Source organism: Phaethon aethereus (assembly GCF_964289735.1).
Source record: "Phaethon aethereus genome assembly, chromosome: 1".
Classification (NCBI taxonomy): domain Eukaryota; kingdom Metazoa; phylum Chordata; class Aves; order Phaethontiformes; family Phaethontidae; genus Phaethon; species Phaethon aethereus.
This window is the reverse complement of record NC_138575.1, coordinates 25,967,789-25,984,836: the sequence shown is the minus strand read 5'-3', so window position 1 is coordinate 25,984,836 and position 17,048 is coordinate 25,967,789. Positions and strand designations below refer to the sequence as shown.

The window sequence follows — 17,048 nt, the reverse complement described above, 5'->3', positions numbered from 1 at the left end:
ATAAGAGGAGAATCTGTCATCATGTGGTTTAAGACTCCCTAGACAGAATAGAAAGCGATAAGGAGAGCTGAGGAAAAAGTGACTGGAAAGATAAAGAAAGGAATGTAACAGCTGGGACAGAAAAGGAAAGACTGAAACAAAACTGAGATGTTCCCAAACTTAAATGAAGAGCTGGAAAGACTATAAAAGGTGACCAGAAGAAAAAGTTTGTGAATTTGTGAACACTTGAAATGTAAGAGAACTGAATTTACATGGGCCTCTCAAACTCTTGTTTTGAACTAGAATATAATTTCTGAGATCTGTAAAACTATGCAAGGATCTAAGGATAGGCGAGGAACTCTTCTGATAGATGATGGACCGTCCTTACCTCAGTTGCTCACTGCTCAGCTGTTACCTAGATTTACTGCTTTGGCTACAATTTCAGGAATGATCCTTTTTGAAGTAAAATTTCAGCTGCATTCATACATTCGCTGGTGCTGTACCTGCACACCACTCCACCTCAAAGTCCAGTGACTTTAACTGCTACTGACAAAAGATTTTTGACACTCTGTAAAAGACTGAGATTTTTGGAAAATAAGGATAGAAGGTGTGATTGTTATCTGCATAATGCTCTAAAAATATTTCACTATTTTAAGTATTTGGGGTTTTTTGAAACAGGATTATGCTGTGCTACTTGTATGCAGCGTATGGTGACTGAGCATCCTCTGCCTCAGCGTGTAGAAGCGAAAGGAACACGGGTAACAGCTCGCTTGGCAAAATTGCCATCAGGCCTCAAACGCTGAACTGATGTCTCCAGAACCATAGCAGAAGTCTACAGCTGAGACAAACTACACATAGGTTTTCCAGTTTAATTAATACAGTAGCTAAGCGAAGGCGATTTTATAGGAGATAAGAATTTGAAAGACACTGTCAGGCAAGTAAAGCTGAGTGCCAGCTTTCCACATCAAATTCAGTACATTCAGTTAAGTGGGCTGTATCAAGGAGAGAGAGCTAAATATAAATAAACACAAAAAACAACTAGTCCATCACTTTCAGAAATTCAGACTTTCAGGCTAGAAGGGACTATTGCAACCAGCCAGCCAGTCCTCCAGCATAACATACACGACGGAATTTCACCTTGCTCTTTGTGCATAGCTTTGCTTTCATTTATAGTACCTGTTTTAGGAAATTACTGTATTTTGGTTTAAAGATTTTAAGTTATCCCTTGGGTGGCAGGGCAGGGCCTGGCGGCCAGGGTCCAGCCAGGAGCAGGGCAGCGGGGCAGCCCAGCGTCAGGCACTGGGCACCTCCCTGGGCACAGGCCAAGGCTGGGCCGGGATGTGGGCCTGCGGCCGCTGCCCGCTCGGCAGGGCCCGTCGCTGGGCAGGGCAGAGCTGTGGCGAGCTGGAGACCAGCCCTGCTGCGGTGTCCCTGGGGCAGGGGATGATGGCCCCAGGAGGCTGAAATGGGGTCCTGGGCTGCGGGCAGGGTGGGGAGGCCCTGGCGGGGCTGGGGAGGGACGGTCGGGGCCGGTGGTCTCCTGGGGGCCCTGACACAGGGCTCACCCCCTACACCATGTCATCTAGGCCCAGCAGCAATATCTCCTCTGTTACTGCTTGGTATGTCCCTGTTTATATTCCCAAGAACCATATTCGCCCTCATGCACAAGCACGGAGGGAGATGTTGGTTAGTCACACAGCTCTAAATCCTTTGCAAATAGCCTTGTATTTCATGAGAGCTCCCCCCTCTCCTTTTCTTGTAAACTGAACCTACAGACTTAATTTTTGATACCTGGCACTGCAGTAAAAACATTTTTCAAATTATCCTATTTTGTTGAATGAAATAACCTGGCAAGCACCCACACCACTCATTTTCGTGTCAACAACTCCATATAACCAGACTGTACAGACAAACTGAGCCATCAAAAAGGAAGACAGCAGACAGCAGTTGTGGAAGAAATGCGTCGGATGCCCATTTTTTTCAGATTTCTTCAGACACTATATGTTTTTAAAGATAAGCTTGTGGAATATCTGGGCTACGTGTCTGTTCATTTTTAATCTCACCTCTATAACAAGACAGAGATTATAATGCTGTTGATTTTACTTTTTCAAACATATTTCAAATGCATTCTCTTATTTTAAAGGAACAATTTATTAAAAGATATTCTTGTCACAATCAGTATTGCACCTCATCTTCTTGTTGAAAATGAGACATTTTAAATCTCTCCACCAAAGAAACAAATGGAAAAACTCCAGAAAACTTTATTGGGGAAAAAAAGTCTTGACAAAATAAAAAAATACAGAACTTGCCTCATTTGTTTACACTTGCAATCTCTTAAACCCTCTTCCTTACAGTTATCAGTGGCTGCTGTCAGTTATTATAGAGAGAACCACCATTAGACTTTTTAATATAGATCTGTGACCAGGTTTAAGTGTATTGTTATTCATGGAGCTGTAGGTAGTTTTTCCTTAGAATTCAGCAAGTTAGCATCAATATTTCATGCAATAGCAGGTACTCAAAATTCAGGACTGTGTACAACACATTCTGAGACAAAAACAGAATCAAGCCACCTTCTTAGATAGTAATTCTTGACAGAAGAAAGGCAATCATCTTCCTACAACTGCATTTACTGGAATTTCATAATTTTCCAGAGGCCTGAATACCTGACTACCAGCTGTTCTACCTACTTTGTAACAAAGTGGAAAACCAACAACCTGTGCATGCATGACGGACAGATAGGCACAGAAATGTGGACATGACTTATGAGCAGTGTCACTAGGGGATGTCCCCACGGGGCAGAAAGACCCTGTTTAACGTGCTGGGAGGAACTGTTACTGTAAACCTGGAGGCTGACTCTGTGGTCCCCGCTACAGGGCATCACCAGGCAGCCTGCTGCAGGAGTTCAGCAGCAAGAATCAGCCTGCTTGGTTGGCGTGTTTAGAAAAAATTATCCATGAAAAAAATGACTTGACTTTTCAAACACTAGAACAGATGAAATTAAAATGACAGAAGTGAATCTGCATTCAGATTACTGGAGGAAGATATTATCAGACAGTAAAAGAAGTAAAACACAGCATGTCCAGCTGAGGCTTTTTAGCTAATGTGTCATGTTCCTGTCTTTTTCCAGTTTGAAAGGAGTAACCATTTAGGGAAGTGACTGGGTTGTAAAAGGAAGAAAAGCAAATATAATGAAGAGCTAAAAATTTCCAGAGTCTGTAACCTTCCTATAGCGCTGAGCTGTTCTTTCAGAAACTACTAACAACTTCTACTAAGTGTAGCAATAACGAAGGTGCATATTACTCACATCATGCTCTGGAAAAATCAACATCATTCATATAATTTCACACCTGAGTTAAATTCCCAAAGCATGTGTAAATCATACCGATAGCTTCTTTCTTAGAACCGAATTTCATGGCCTTAATATTTTACTAACATAAGCTAAAAGCTAATCTATAGAGGAAGACCTGTCAATATGTCAATAATACATCAATAGAACAGACTGATATTCATTACTGAATACTTGTTTCACACGTATTGACTTCAGCTTATTGTCAGTGTATGTATCACGGCTGGATTATAAATGAGCCAGAGCTGTCTGGACAGTAAATATTGATTTAACATGGTATTTTTTTATATAGCCTTATTGAGTTAATAGCTGCTTTAAAATGAAATAGATGTCTAAATCCTATCACAGTTGGAAAATTCCTGTAATATTCTCCTCCAGTATTTCAATTTCAGCATAGGAAGCAGAAGATGATAGTTAAAATTAACTTGACTGGAATAAACTGGTCTTCCAGGTGGCTCCATATCACATGCACAGAAAGACTATGTGTCTCTTAGGTACACACTTTAAAACTCAGATGATACCTGTGGCTTAGAGGAAGAGAAAAAGGTCTTCTTTTTTGTGAAAGCAGGGTATGTAAAGTAGGAGAAGTGTTAAAGAAAAGTATGAAGGGCAAAGGAGCATCTAGCCTTTCTTTTTTTGCTTTCCTGTAACTTTAAGTTATTTTCCCTTCACATTCATGCCTTAACAGCTATCCTATAGAGAGATCTTCCCAACTGTTACAAACCTTAATAAAGCCACAAAAAGTCCTCATCTATTCCTCACCTTGGTAAAATCATAACCCAAATGAATTCAGCAGACTTTCCAGAGGATCCTGTTCAACCTTATAACTGTTACTCACTGATTATCAATAAGCAAACCAATTCTCATCGAAGCCAGGGAGAACACTCTACTGACATCAAGCTCAGCAAGAATAATATGCAAATACTCTCAGCTTTTAACTTTACCTTATTAAAGACCTTGTTCAGTTTTGTTTTTTTTTTTTCCCCATCCTTATAATTTTAATGGTTTAGGAGTAGGAGCAGTCCAGGTGAGTGTGACTGACAGAGTGGTAGAGAAAGGAATCAGGCTTTCTGTAAAGTAGTTTTAGAAGCCTTTGTTATTAAAAAAGCCTTGTTAAACAGGCTTCATCTTTTGTATGACCTTTATGGAGACTCACACTTTAACAGTTTTCTGTCAGCAAAACAAAGGACACAGAAGAACAGCATTCTCTGAACACGACTCAGAAGAACATCAAACTTGTAACTGCAATCTCAAGACAAGCACAAACAGAAAAATAAGAAAATACCTCTGTGTCTGTCTCTTCCATAGGAAGCTTGAAGTAGCGCTGCATATGTTGCCTGAAGGTACTGATTTACTAATGGCTCCAGAAACCACACATAAGAAAAGTACTCCAGAACTACTTTTTAATGACATTTCACAGCAAACTACTAACCTGAACAAGAACAAAGTAGCGTTTTTTCCATCGCTTCCAAACTTTCTGTCCTAGGGCGTACAAATATCTGCAAAGCAAATAACAAAGGCATTGTTTTTCCATTGAGAAGCACGATATTAGGAGGCCCCAATACAAATGAGTGTATCCATTTGCTCTACCTACTGAGCTGCTTCTTCAGTGTTGTCACAACTTAAAAGTGATTTTTCTATTTAATTCTATTTATTCAGACCATAAAAATTCAGAGAGATATTCCTTTTCACTCAAAATAAGACAAAAAGCAGAAACAAAAGATATCATGTTTGAGAACACTAACCTGCATATCACTTATATTTCACCAATTGTGTCTGAAAACAGAAAAAATAGCCTAAAGTAGGACACTTTTGACTACACAGAAATACTGAATGTTAGAACAGTTAAACTCCCAAACGTTTTTTTTTCCCATTTGGTTTCCATAGATTTGCTGGTGTTTCTCTAGTCTGGCAGAAGTCAGTCAAAGTGTCAGTTCAATCCTCAAATAACAAAATGCCAGCAGACACACAAGATCAATTTTTTTTCCACGGTAAACTAGAGTCTAATTTCCCAAACAGAAGCACTTCACTATAAAGACTCCTAGATTACAAAAAACTCCTTGTCAGTTTGACAATTTTCAGGCTTTGAATCAGACGATGTAATCAGGAGTATCAACCAGTGAGATGACAAAACCACAGCTGTTGATAATGTTCGGTGGTAGACGAAGTACCCTCATTACTCAAGAAGTTGCAGCAAGTTTTATGGCATTATAGTAACACTTTTTTCTGTCACTGTGGTCACATTGCACTGTTGATAACAAAGACAGCAAGAGGAAAAGGATGAGCTGTGGGATTGTAAGCAAGAGCCTACTACAAGTGGTAAGGATCTGCTGCTTAGAACCTGCCAGAAGAGCAAAATATTACCTATGACATGTCCTTTCTGTCTGGCCAGCTTATACCAAGGGCATCTAGTGCAAGTAGGTGGGGCAAAGGCAGAACAAAGATCCAAATTGTTCAGATCAATGAATGCTGGCTTCACAGGGCACTCTCCTGGCACATATATTATAGAGATGTTATAATGACTAGGATCGGAGATGGTTGGTTTGGATGGTTGGTAGATGGACCAGTGCCTTTATGGTAAGAGGAGAGAGTCTGTTGCCCTCTACTTTTTGATGTCTTTTTGGGCTGTGTTGCCTGGTGGTTCTGAACTCAGTCAAAAAGCACAAGCAATCAACCAATAAATCATATAAAACCAGAAAAACCTTTTTCCTACCTGTCCTGGGCATATACTCAAGCACATTCTTTACTGCTATAGGTATTACAAAAGAAAAATCTTTGTCTAACATGAATGTTCAGCTTATTTACCATGGTGGTTTGTCAAACCACATAATGGCTCCCTCGTTACTGTGACACGGATATCTTGCCCTTCTTCAACTGCTACCTGTGTATTGAAGTTCTGCTGCACTTGGTTACTCTGCTTTTTATTTGTATTAGAGGGGACAAGTGGCTTTGTGTACATGTTTACCAGTTGATGCAGCTTTCTTTGAATAGTCCATATCTTGCCACGCCCTTTTTAACGTCTTCATTCTGTGAATACTATCAATTCAATAAAAAAGGAAGGAGAGGAGTAAGGGTTATGTCAGAGAGGTTACCAAATAAAGGGCCTACTAGGGTTTATTTAAAAGTTTATAACATATCACAACTAAAGAAGCATTCACCTCGCACAGTGATAGGCACGTATTTCCCCACAAAATACAAACTGCTGCTTTTCATGTATGTTTCAAAAAAGCCAAGCACGTTCCTCTAAATCAGAGTGTTTACTTTTCCCAAAGCATACCATGTTGCTATTGCTCCATTAAACTCTTTACTATTGCCACAAGGTGCAGGGGGAATGATGAATTTCACTCAGCCTTGAAGATTAATGATCAGGGGGGAGAAAAGTAAAAAGGTCCACAGGTGGGCTTTGGGCTCTCTCAGTGCTGAGTCTGCCCTGTTCTTCAGGGTGATTCTGCCAGCGCATCCCTCAGAATATCCTATAGGCTTCTCTGATATATGTTGGAGGACAACTGCCTCAGATTCTGAAGACCAACTGAGAATACAGTCCTCAAATGCTACAGTACAAAGGTATCCTGACCATGTTCCCACCCTCTTGGCACGTCTTAAATGACTGTAAAAGAGCCATAGACTAACAGAGGATTCTTCTTGCTTGAGAGTAACCCCAGTATCATCAATGGTGAGTAATCCTGGTATCATCAGCGGCAGTGACTTTAGGTTCTAACAGGAAGATGGCAGAAAATGAGTAACCCAACCTTAGAAACACCAGGTTTAATTCATTCTTTTTCATTATTAACTGAGCCTCATATAAAAAGGTGCTTTTAAAATAAGAGATCTTAAGAGAACATTTGCTATCAGAGAAAAGTTTGGTTGCTTCTTCACTTACTTATCATGCAGGATATAGCACATATGGTCCTACGGTGCAGGCAGAACTATCACAAATTACAGTAAATTCAAAATTATAAAATAAGAAAGCATACAAAAACAGAACTCAAATAGCAATGTGTACTTTTTATTCCTCCTATAAATCACTTCAACTAAGGTGTTAAATAAGAGCTTTCTTGGGAAAGAAAGGAGTGGAATATTAACTAGCTGACTTTAAAATCCGCTGGTCTTAGGTAAGATTAGGTAACCAAGAAAATAGCACTCATGACACAAAGCTGGGATTTAATATAGAAGTGCAAAGACTTATGTTACTTGGTTTTACAAATCACTATAAACACACACTTATAATCTTATGTTATTGATCCCTCTTCCATGCCATCTCTAATGGTGACAGGTTTATTCTAATGTAGAAAGTTTCAGCCATTTACAGGGGATCTATCCTGTGCTCATCTTAAGTGCGCATGCTCCTGAAAGATGAGGAGATTAATTCTTACTCAAGAGTCTAACGTTTATACTCAGAAGGAGTCAAACATCCTAAACTCCTAGAATCCTGTTTGAACTTCTCTTTCCCATTTATTTTCCATTGAAAAAAAATTGGAAGCAAAGTACCTAAGAACCTTATTGAATTTGGACAGTAATATCTAGGATTTGTAGAAACTGCAGTTGATGTCTAGAACTGAAAAAGTCTACAAGAGCCGGTTTCCAGAATTAAATAACACTTGGGTTTCACAACTGGAGCAGAAAATTAATAGGTTAACAGATTCAGAAGTGAACTAAGTCCTTGAGCTAAGTGAAAGAATGTTTTATTTTTAAGATGGGGAATGGCATCATTTTTCACGGGTCTCAGGTAAATGTCAGTACCACAAACCAGAGCCGATCCTCATAGTCACCAACTCACTGAGCTGCAGCCTGCTATTCCGCCACCCATATCTGTAGCTGTATTCACCTACAAGCCTTGCTTACTCTCTCCATCCAAAAAAACATGCACAAGATGCACAGCGTTCATTGTTCAGACTATTTTAAACACCCTCAGTAGCAACAAGAAACGCACAACAGCCACTCCTTCAAACACTGTACCTTTCTTTAGGTAAAATATTCTGTGCAATACGAAGAAGAAACTGATATTCAGAAGTAGCCAATTCCATATTTATAAAAATTAACCACACTGTGCTACATTTTTTCTCACTCTAATTTGGGTTCCAGAGTTGGGATAATCGAAAATCTTGAATTACTACAGTTCAGCCATACACTGAGAAGGAAGACACTGAAATAGTTCCCCTGTATCTGAGCACTGAAATAGTAATTGCTTATTACTACATAGAGGAGTTTTTACTTCTCTTTAAGACCATGTTTTGAGAGTGTTTAGTGAGTAGATTGACAAGAAAGATTGGTTTTCTGATGTACATAGAAACAGATGGCAGACTTTTATTCTGTAAAAATATATTAATATAATAAATAAGATATGTGTACATGACACCTATATCTGTACAGGTGCACATCAGAAAGCATATTTACAGTTAGTATGTATATGCTTGGTTGCCTTCTTCAGTCTTTTTATATTACGTAATTTCCAGTAACTTAAGGCTAAAACACCTGCTTTTATACAGTGCATAGAAAAAAGGACCTTGATCAAACATTGAGTCATTAAATGACACCCCAATGTAAAGATCTTCTAACACAGTTTTGTAGTAACATGAAAATGCAACCAAATGTACAAACCATGCATTCACTTTTTGAGAATTTTGCTCTTAAAAACAATTCTACAATTCTCTTTTCTTAAACATTATTTAATACAGCTTTCTGTCTCTTCACTCACTCCCAAATGAAAAAGTAAAAATTGGATTTGTATGAAGTCACAGATTTACCTGATTATACCTCACCATGCTTCAATATGGTAGAAAAATAAACATTTAATATTTAAAGTTCATTTTCCTGGAAAACAAATAAAGATATAAGCAATTATGTTTCCCCTACAAAACACAGAAACACCTGGATAAAAATGTTTTACATACCATCTTGTCTCAATATCATTTTCTCCTCTAGAACAAACAAAGTGAACAACCATTTTCTTTAAAAAGTCTGAGCATCCCTGTATTTTAAATATGTAAAGGTGGAAAATTTTTCGAAGTGCATTTCCTTGTGTTACAAAAATGCAAAACCATATTGCTAAATATTATAGTAGAGTTTCAGTTATGTGATGGCATACACAAGAAAGAAGATGGCAGCTTATTTGTCCACGCTGCGAGAGTGCAGGTTCTACTTTTTGATGAAAAAATCAGGACTAATGAATAGCTGAAAAACATAATTGAGTGTGGAATACCGGAGCTATTCACTGCTGGAGAAATGAGAAAGGACTTATTACTTCTACAGAGATCATTTTTAGACCAGCCTTTTTATTCTAAGGAATGAAGCAATCTATCTACATCTTGAATGATAAATTATCTACTTGTAAAAGGCTTCATTTATCACAAACAATGAAAAAACATATAGAAAGAAAAATCAATACGTGTAGCAGTTTAGTCCAGCAAAGGCCTTTTTTAAAGAGAAACCTCAGTCAAGGTTGAAAGAGCAATTAATGCAGCCTCAAAAATCTGGGCCACTCTGATAGAGTTCGGTTAACATGTGGCAGAAGTAATCATCCACTTGTGAAAATGATTTTCAGTTCATTCTCAAACACCTTTCAGACACTCATGATCCCATTTAACTGACAACAATACAGGCTATCTGTGGGCATCATCGCATTCGCTGTGAGAGCCAATGGGGACCAAATGCCCACAGGCACTTTCAGTCATCCCCGCGCGCTTGCATAAAAGGAATCTTCCTTGCACTGCATTCCTTCTTTTATTTAACCCCGCAAGATTAAGCCATTTTTTTGTCTTCAGTTGAGGAGGAGAGAGAAAACTGATTCAAGACAACAATATGACCTGGGTCATAAGAAAACCTAGCTGTAAACATTCTCGGATTCATTTTAGTACTTTCTGTGCTCTTGAGAAAGAGAACTAAATAAGCCTTCAACAGATGGAATGAAAAAAATCAGCCTAAACTTCTACTGTAATTATGCCTGCTAGGGATAAAGAAATGTTGAAGAATATAAAGTAATACAAATGCCACAGCCACAGAAAACAGTTCCATTTATTCCAATGAGCAAGATACTCTAATACGAACAGGATAACGTGTGGGTTTTTCCCCCCGAACAACTTTTCACTTACAGTGTAAATGGTTATTGGTATGCTGGAAGATCAGATATCCTCAGATTCTTTAACAGCAAGATCTTACTGCACTCCAGAGCGCTTCAACATTTGTGAATATGCGTGTCAGTACTTACGGAACACGTGAAGTAACTGCAATGGCAACTTGACAATTATTAATCCAATTTATGTCATATCATGAAACCTATTTGGTATGTAAAGTGGGACTGTTTGTCAAGCCAGAAAAACATCCTTTAGCCTTGAGAGAATTACAGGCAACAAAGGAATGAAATCCTTCAGATGCATCCATCAGAATCCTTCTGATTCTAATGTAATCTAATTGTAATGTAAACAGGGAATGCAGCACAACTGCAAAAAAGCTGGTGCTGAGCCGGAGACACCCACTCTGTGCTTTTTGATGCAGTTTACTTTGCACTAGCTCTGGTCTGAACCCATGGACCAGAGGTACCAGTGGCTGCAGCATACATGGGTGCAGCTCATCTCTTCATTTAATTTCGTCTAAAAGGATAGTGAACACAAAGTGTAAACACAAGCTGCTCTGTGATGTGAAACAAAGAACAGTAAACAAGAACAACTAAGAAATTGGTTTTAAAAGTGAAAATCTGAATTTAAAGGCTAATGTTGATGTAGTAGAAAAGGTTTCAATTGCATTGCTCTCCCTTGAACATGCAGTTTGGCAGTGGAAACAATTCTTTATACTACCAGACCTTAAATCATCTCAGAAGCATCCTGAGCATTCAGAAGCATCTGGGCATCCAGCCTAGACACCTCTCCATCTCACCGGAAGCACATGTTGCTGCAATTAGAAAAAACAGTGACTCTTCTACCAAACAGGCAGTGATATTATTTGTGATCTACAAAGCCTAAATGGCCAAGGACCTGCTAACATGGAAAATCTACTTCTGTTTCTAGGTCATACACTGCCACTGATGGAATCAGTCAAAACACCCCGCTCAGTGTCACACTGGTATAAAACAAATCAATGACCGAAGCTGCCAACTGAAGCAAACTCCAGTTCTGGAGTTCCAGTGTTGAAAAGAGCCCACTTCTGGGAAGAGTGGCTGTGGCTACTAAGAGCAGGGAACCCTTTAAGGAGCAATACTTGGCTTTGGTTATCTCTGGCTGGTTATGTATTTCTTTTCACCGCCTAGAAAGCTACTTTTGAATTGATATAACTTTAATTTTGTAAAGAATATAGACCTCAGCAGAGCTGCTTTTGGTTTTTTTTTTGTAATAACATATATAAACAGAACAAAATGCATATATTTCCATCCTAAAGATTGTCAGTTCTAAGTATTTTCATAACATTTGGTTATATCTATCTATATACCAACACTAGTAGGTATTTTAAAGTTATTATGGATTAATATAAAGAGATACACCTTATCTATCAAAGGCATGAGGAAATATTTTACACCTGGTAACCCTATTTGTGATTTGAAATTCAGCACAGAAATTATGATAATGAGTTAGTTTAGCGCTTTCCTTCAATTTGTGCACACAGAAGGTATGTATTCAGGGTGTTATATTTTAAAACTACTTGTTAAAATTCTTGACAGTTGGGATTTTTTAAAAAATCCCTAAAATAATTAAATTAAAAGGACTATTTTAAAATATCACTGACATTTTTAAACAAATCAGTTTTTAACAAGTCCTAACTTATCTCTCATTATTTTCTTAATAGGAACATTGCATGACATTCGAGTAGTGCTTTATAAACTTCAGGTAACTACTGCCTCACAACACATCCAGTGAGGGAGGTTAGCATTATTACATTAGCTTCTCTGGGAGGGAAACTAACGTGGAGAAGAGTGAGTACTGTCCAGAACCTGAGGTCCCAAGGCAGCAGAAGAAACATTCAGGAAAGCCTCAGCTTTTCTCATATGCCACCAGCCCTTTCCAGACATTGGAAAATGTATTTCAGAAACCTGTACAGCTGTTCAGCCTTTTTACAACTTGTGTCAAAACATGCAAATCATCCATGAATTAAAACATACAAAAGAAAGGGGAACAGCAAATTAAAGATGTTTGTCTTTGCAACTCCTCTATGCCACTTTCAGTGACCATGTTTCCATTGTACTTTATATGGATCCAGTGTAAACTACTCGGGACATACTTATCTTCAGAGCTTTGCAAATTACTCTTTGGAATTGTCCTTGGCTATACCAGATCCCTACAGTGCCAGTACTCCAAACTTAGGCATTGCAGTTAGTCACCTAAAAATAGATGAAAGGAAGGAGGCTTTCTGCACCTAGGCATCATGAAGAGGAGATAACGTGGCATACACACTGGAACGTGTATGTGGAAATCAGAAATAAGGTCTTTGGACATACTTGCGAATGCTTGTTTGCAGTCTGACAAAAGTACTCATTCTAAAGCACAATTCAGAATCATATGTGTTAGTTCAGTCAGATCTATGAGGTAAAGCTTCTGTGGACGAAATGACTAAACTTAGCTCATAATGAACAGAGACTATGTTGACTGTAAAGATTTCAAAATGCTTGGCACACTTGTTAGAACCAAGTTCTTTTTAATCATGCAACTACAGAGCAGTGCAGAATGAAAAGTGCTAGGGTACAATTTAAGCAACAGTGGGGAAAATGCAGTTATATTCTTGGAATTCATGTACAATCTTTGAAATAGCAGTCTCCTCCATATTGCAGACATAAAAAGTTTTTTATTGCTAATTTATTCTATGTGATTTTATTCTGGATTAAAATTTTGACACTTTATGCTTTCATACATTGGAAAACTCCCCTTTGATCTACCAGACTTCACGTATACATTGCAACCAACGAATACCATTTCTCTTTCTATTCAACGTACAACGGCAGAAAAACACACGAAGCTGCCTGCATCAGTGGTGCAGACTGTCTCCGTTGCATCTCTAGCACCTCTGAGGAATGTAGGAACAGTGCCAGACACTAATTTCCATTCTCACACAGCAATGAAACTGTTATGGCTTGTTTCCATGAACTCAAATTAGTTACATTTCATTGTGCATTTTAGGCATTCCTGGACAGGTTTGTGAAATTCAATTGCACTGAACGTTAGTATATGCAAAGAACCATATCGGACTCAGAAAGTCCTTGCTCTCCAGTCAGGTGGAGTCTGAAACTTATAAACTTTCCCAGTCACCTGCTGCTGGCCACAGTGGGAGACATGACATGGGGTTAGATGAACCTTTGGTCCAAGGCAATAAGGCTAATCTAACATTCTGATAGAGACATTCTGCCTTGGAAAACCTACCAGTGCAGAACGGTAACTGTAAGTGATCATATAATCAGAACTTACAGTCAAAAAAGTACTTTTATACTCCTGGCCACCTTTTGATGACAATAGAGGAGTAAGAAGAAGGACAAAATAGCTTTCATAGTATGACCCAGCCAATCAGTTCTCTTAAAATACCCATTTTAAGAAACTTTCCTATACAGAGTACATGTAGAATTATAAAGATGCCAAAGAAACAGAGTTCTGATTCCATGTCACTTCAGCTCTTTTGAAGGAACTTTCTCTATGAAAGAACGCAGAAGTGGCCACCCAAAAGCACACTGAGGCATGGGCCTTGTTCCCAACAGGATGCAGAGGGAAGCAGCAACTGGATGGAACGATGCAGTTATACATCCCCAGAATTTTCTCCTAGCTCTAGGAGTTTCTCTATCTAGAAGTGGTGTCTCTGTATTTACTACTTGTTAATGGATTTTTGTTTCAATGAGGTTCCATAATGGTTTTCTCAACACTTTTAAACTTTCAAAATCTACACCTCGTCGCACAGTTCCACATCTCAACTACCCGTGCCTTCAAGAAGTTCTTTTGGTTCGCTCTGAAACTGCCACCTACTAGTATTTAGTGATTGTCTTGTGGCACTGGAAGAGACAGCTTCCAGTGTGCAATAATTTACATTAGAAATATTAACATGATCGGATGTTTATTCCTGGAAATGCCACAGAGAAAGAAACAATCTAAATCTGAATTCCACAGGAGTTATGCTAGGAAACAACAGAATTGCATCAATGAGAAATAGATCCCTTTTCAGAAACTTACATTAGTATCCCTTCATGGAATTCAGGATTTTTAAAATGGATTAAAGTAATTAGGAAAAAAAAACACTAAATAAATGTTAATAAGCTACAAATATCTTGAAAATGGCTTTGTTTTGGGTGTTTACGCAAAAACAAAAAAGTGATACACAAAACAGATATAAGCCTATAATAACAGCATGGATTTGCTCTTTGTCAAAAGTTCTTCACCATAACAAATACACAGAAAATAAAAACATTCAAATGCACTGTGCCTGCATGAGATTTTTTAAACCAGAGCTTGTTCACATTTGGAGCTGCAGAAGTAGGACTTCAGGAATACAGAATTTACCACCTGTGAGGGAGCATCAGAGCCATCTACTGGGGTCAGGCCATTCCTGCTGCACAGGATTGCTCTGACGAGCAACTGTCTCCCCAAAGTAGCAACACTAAAGTGATATTCAACTGTAAAACTATTACATAAAAATAAAATTAAAAAATCTAAAAACATAAAATCTAAGAGAATATATAAGTTGTAACACTGATGAACTGGACATGAGGGGAGGTTTGAGTGTTTTCCCTCACTTGAAGTGTGAGAAATACTTTTTTAAAAATAGCATTTATTTGTATATAACATAAAGCGTAAAATGCTTTCTGCGAGTGTTCTGGTGATCAATTTAAGCGGAACAAAAATTATAATTTTTTTTTTTAGTATCATTCATTGATTATTGTTCAAATCTGAGATTGATATTTTTCTCAGTCTTTCCCCAGACAGAACTTTACGTGCGTGTATATATATATTTAGACATACCTATATAAAAGGACTAATTTAATGGTGTAACTCACGAGTTAGAGAGCAGAGTAGTTCCAGTGTCCCTTAAACTTACTGGAATAGCTACATCCACTCTCCAAATATTTGATTTACAAAAATACTATAACATTTCATTGGAATTTACAGAGCTAAATTTCCAACTAGGCTTTAGTAACTCCCACATTAAACATTTTAAAACCTTCTTCTAAAATAGACCTTATCTATACAGAGAAAAACTTCCTTTTATAGCTACTAAGAAGCTACAATTGGAAACTTCTAAAACATACAGTTGGTTTATCTGTATAGGCTAGGAAAATATACACTCTTCTGAATTATAAAAGCTTTCACAAAACAGTATAAGCAATCAAAAGTGAGATTCATTTAGCTGCATTATAATCATATTCCCATCTTCTTCCTTAATTTAACCATGCTGCCCTCCTGTGGATGTCAGGATATGGATAATGCAGTGGCTCAGGCGATGAAAATCTAGTTCAAATTGATGCCTGCTACCTGTTTGTGACTGACTTGAAGAAGAAAGAAAATGCCACTGTGTAACCACAAAAAGTGGTTAAATTAAACCAGGGCGAGGATTGTGAAACTTGTATCTGAAATAGTTTCAAAATGAGCATTTTAAATAAGCAGAATGTCTTATTATTCCACAAATCATGTATACATGGGAGCACAGACTCATACATATTAATAATACATTTATTCTTAAATTAGGGGACAATATTCATTGCATAATGACGAGTTACTTCATCTGTTGAAGTGTCAACACAGCTGAACACATATATTATAAAGATTATCCAACAACTCAACAAGCATGGAAATTGTTTGCAAAAGTATCAGTATTTGATAAACTGAAAAAGTGCCAACTGGTAAAACTGTCATCTTTTTTTCCTGGTACAGAGATAACCAAATATATCTTGAGGAATTACTGAGTCAAAAATATGTTATGTCTTTAAAGAAAAATATAAAAAATGGTTTGGAATAGAAGAATTGAAAATTTAAGGACAGGTATAATAAATTATTGGAAGAAAGTATCTCATGCAGAAAAAAAATCTTTTCTGATCAACCACATTTCTATAAAGTCTGTGTTCTAATAAGCTCTGTGACTATTTAACTGGAAGTTAATATTATATGCTAAAATATTAATATATAAATATATATTAGAAATTTATTTAAATTATATATTCAAATATATAAAACTATATAGAGATATAAATATAAAAAAAGATTTACATAAATACGTATCTTTTTTGATCAGCTACATTTCCATAAAGTCTCTGTTCTAATATGCTCTGTGACTATTTAACTGGAAGTTAATATTATACACTAAAAGACTTATATAATTTGAGCTCATCTATACTGTTACAGTTGTCAGATTTGTAAATCATTGGTTTAAAACAGATCAGTAAGGAACAGATACCAAACCCAGTAAAGTACAATAGCTGGAGTGACACAACACTGCTGTTTTAATTCTAGGCTAAATTTGTAAATGCTGACAAGTTATGTCTACAGTCCTAATGATTAAGAATGCTTAAAAATACACTTCTCATTCTGAGGAAAGACTGAAATTTCTAAATGTTACAAGAAGTAGAGTGATACTTTCTCATTCTAAAATATAAGGTTAGGAAGTAAACACTTCAGAATCTTTTTTGTCTTTAACTTGGAAATAAAAATGAAAAGTGAAATGCTAAATTTTAAATCAAGCTGCTCCCTGCCAAAATATTTTATATATTCTTGAAAAGACTGTGAAATAAATAAAAAGTCTCAGGGAGTGAAAAACTGTAGAGAAATTATTT

At 37.4% G+C, this 17,048-nt stretch overlaps 1 protein-coding gene across 6 annotated transcripts in view; it reads right to left on the bottom strand.

Moving 5' to 3' along the window:
• Positions 1-17,048, bottom strand: part of CADPS2 (calcium dependent secretion activator 2) — a gene marked incomplete at both ends in the record, with an annotated part of 316,192 nt that overhangs the window by 113,463 nt on the left and 185,681 nt on the right. For all 6 annotated transcript variants that reach the window (XM_082013854.1, XM_082013857.1, XM_082013855.1 and 3 more), the window contains one exon: positions 4,758-4,824. In XM_082013854.1, the coding sequence (XP_081869980.1) occupies positions 4,758-4,824 (67 nt within the window). The remainder of the gene's footprint in view (positions 1-4,757; positions 4,825-17,048) is intronic.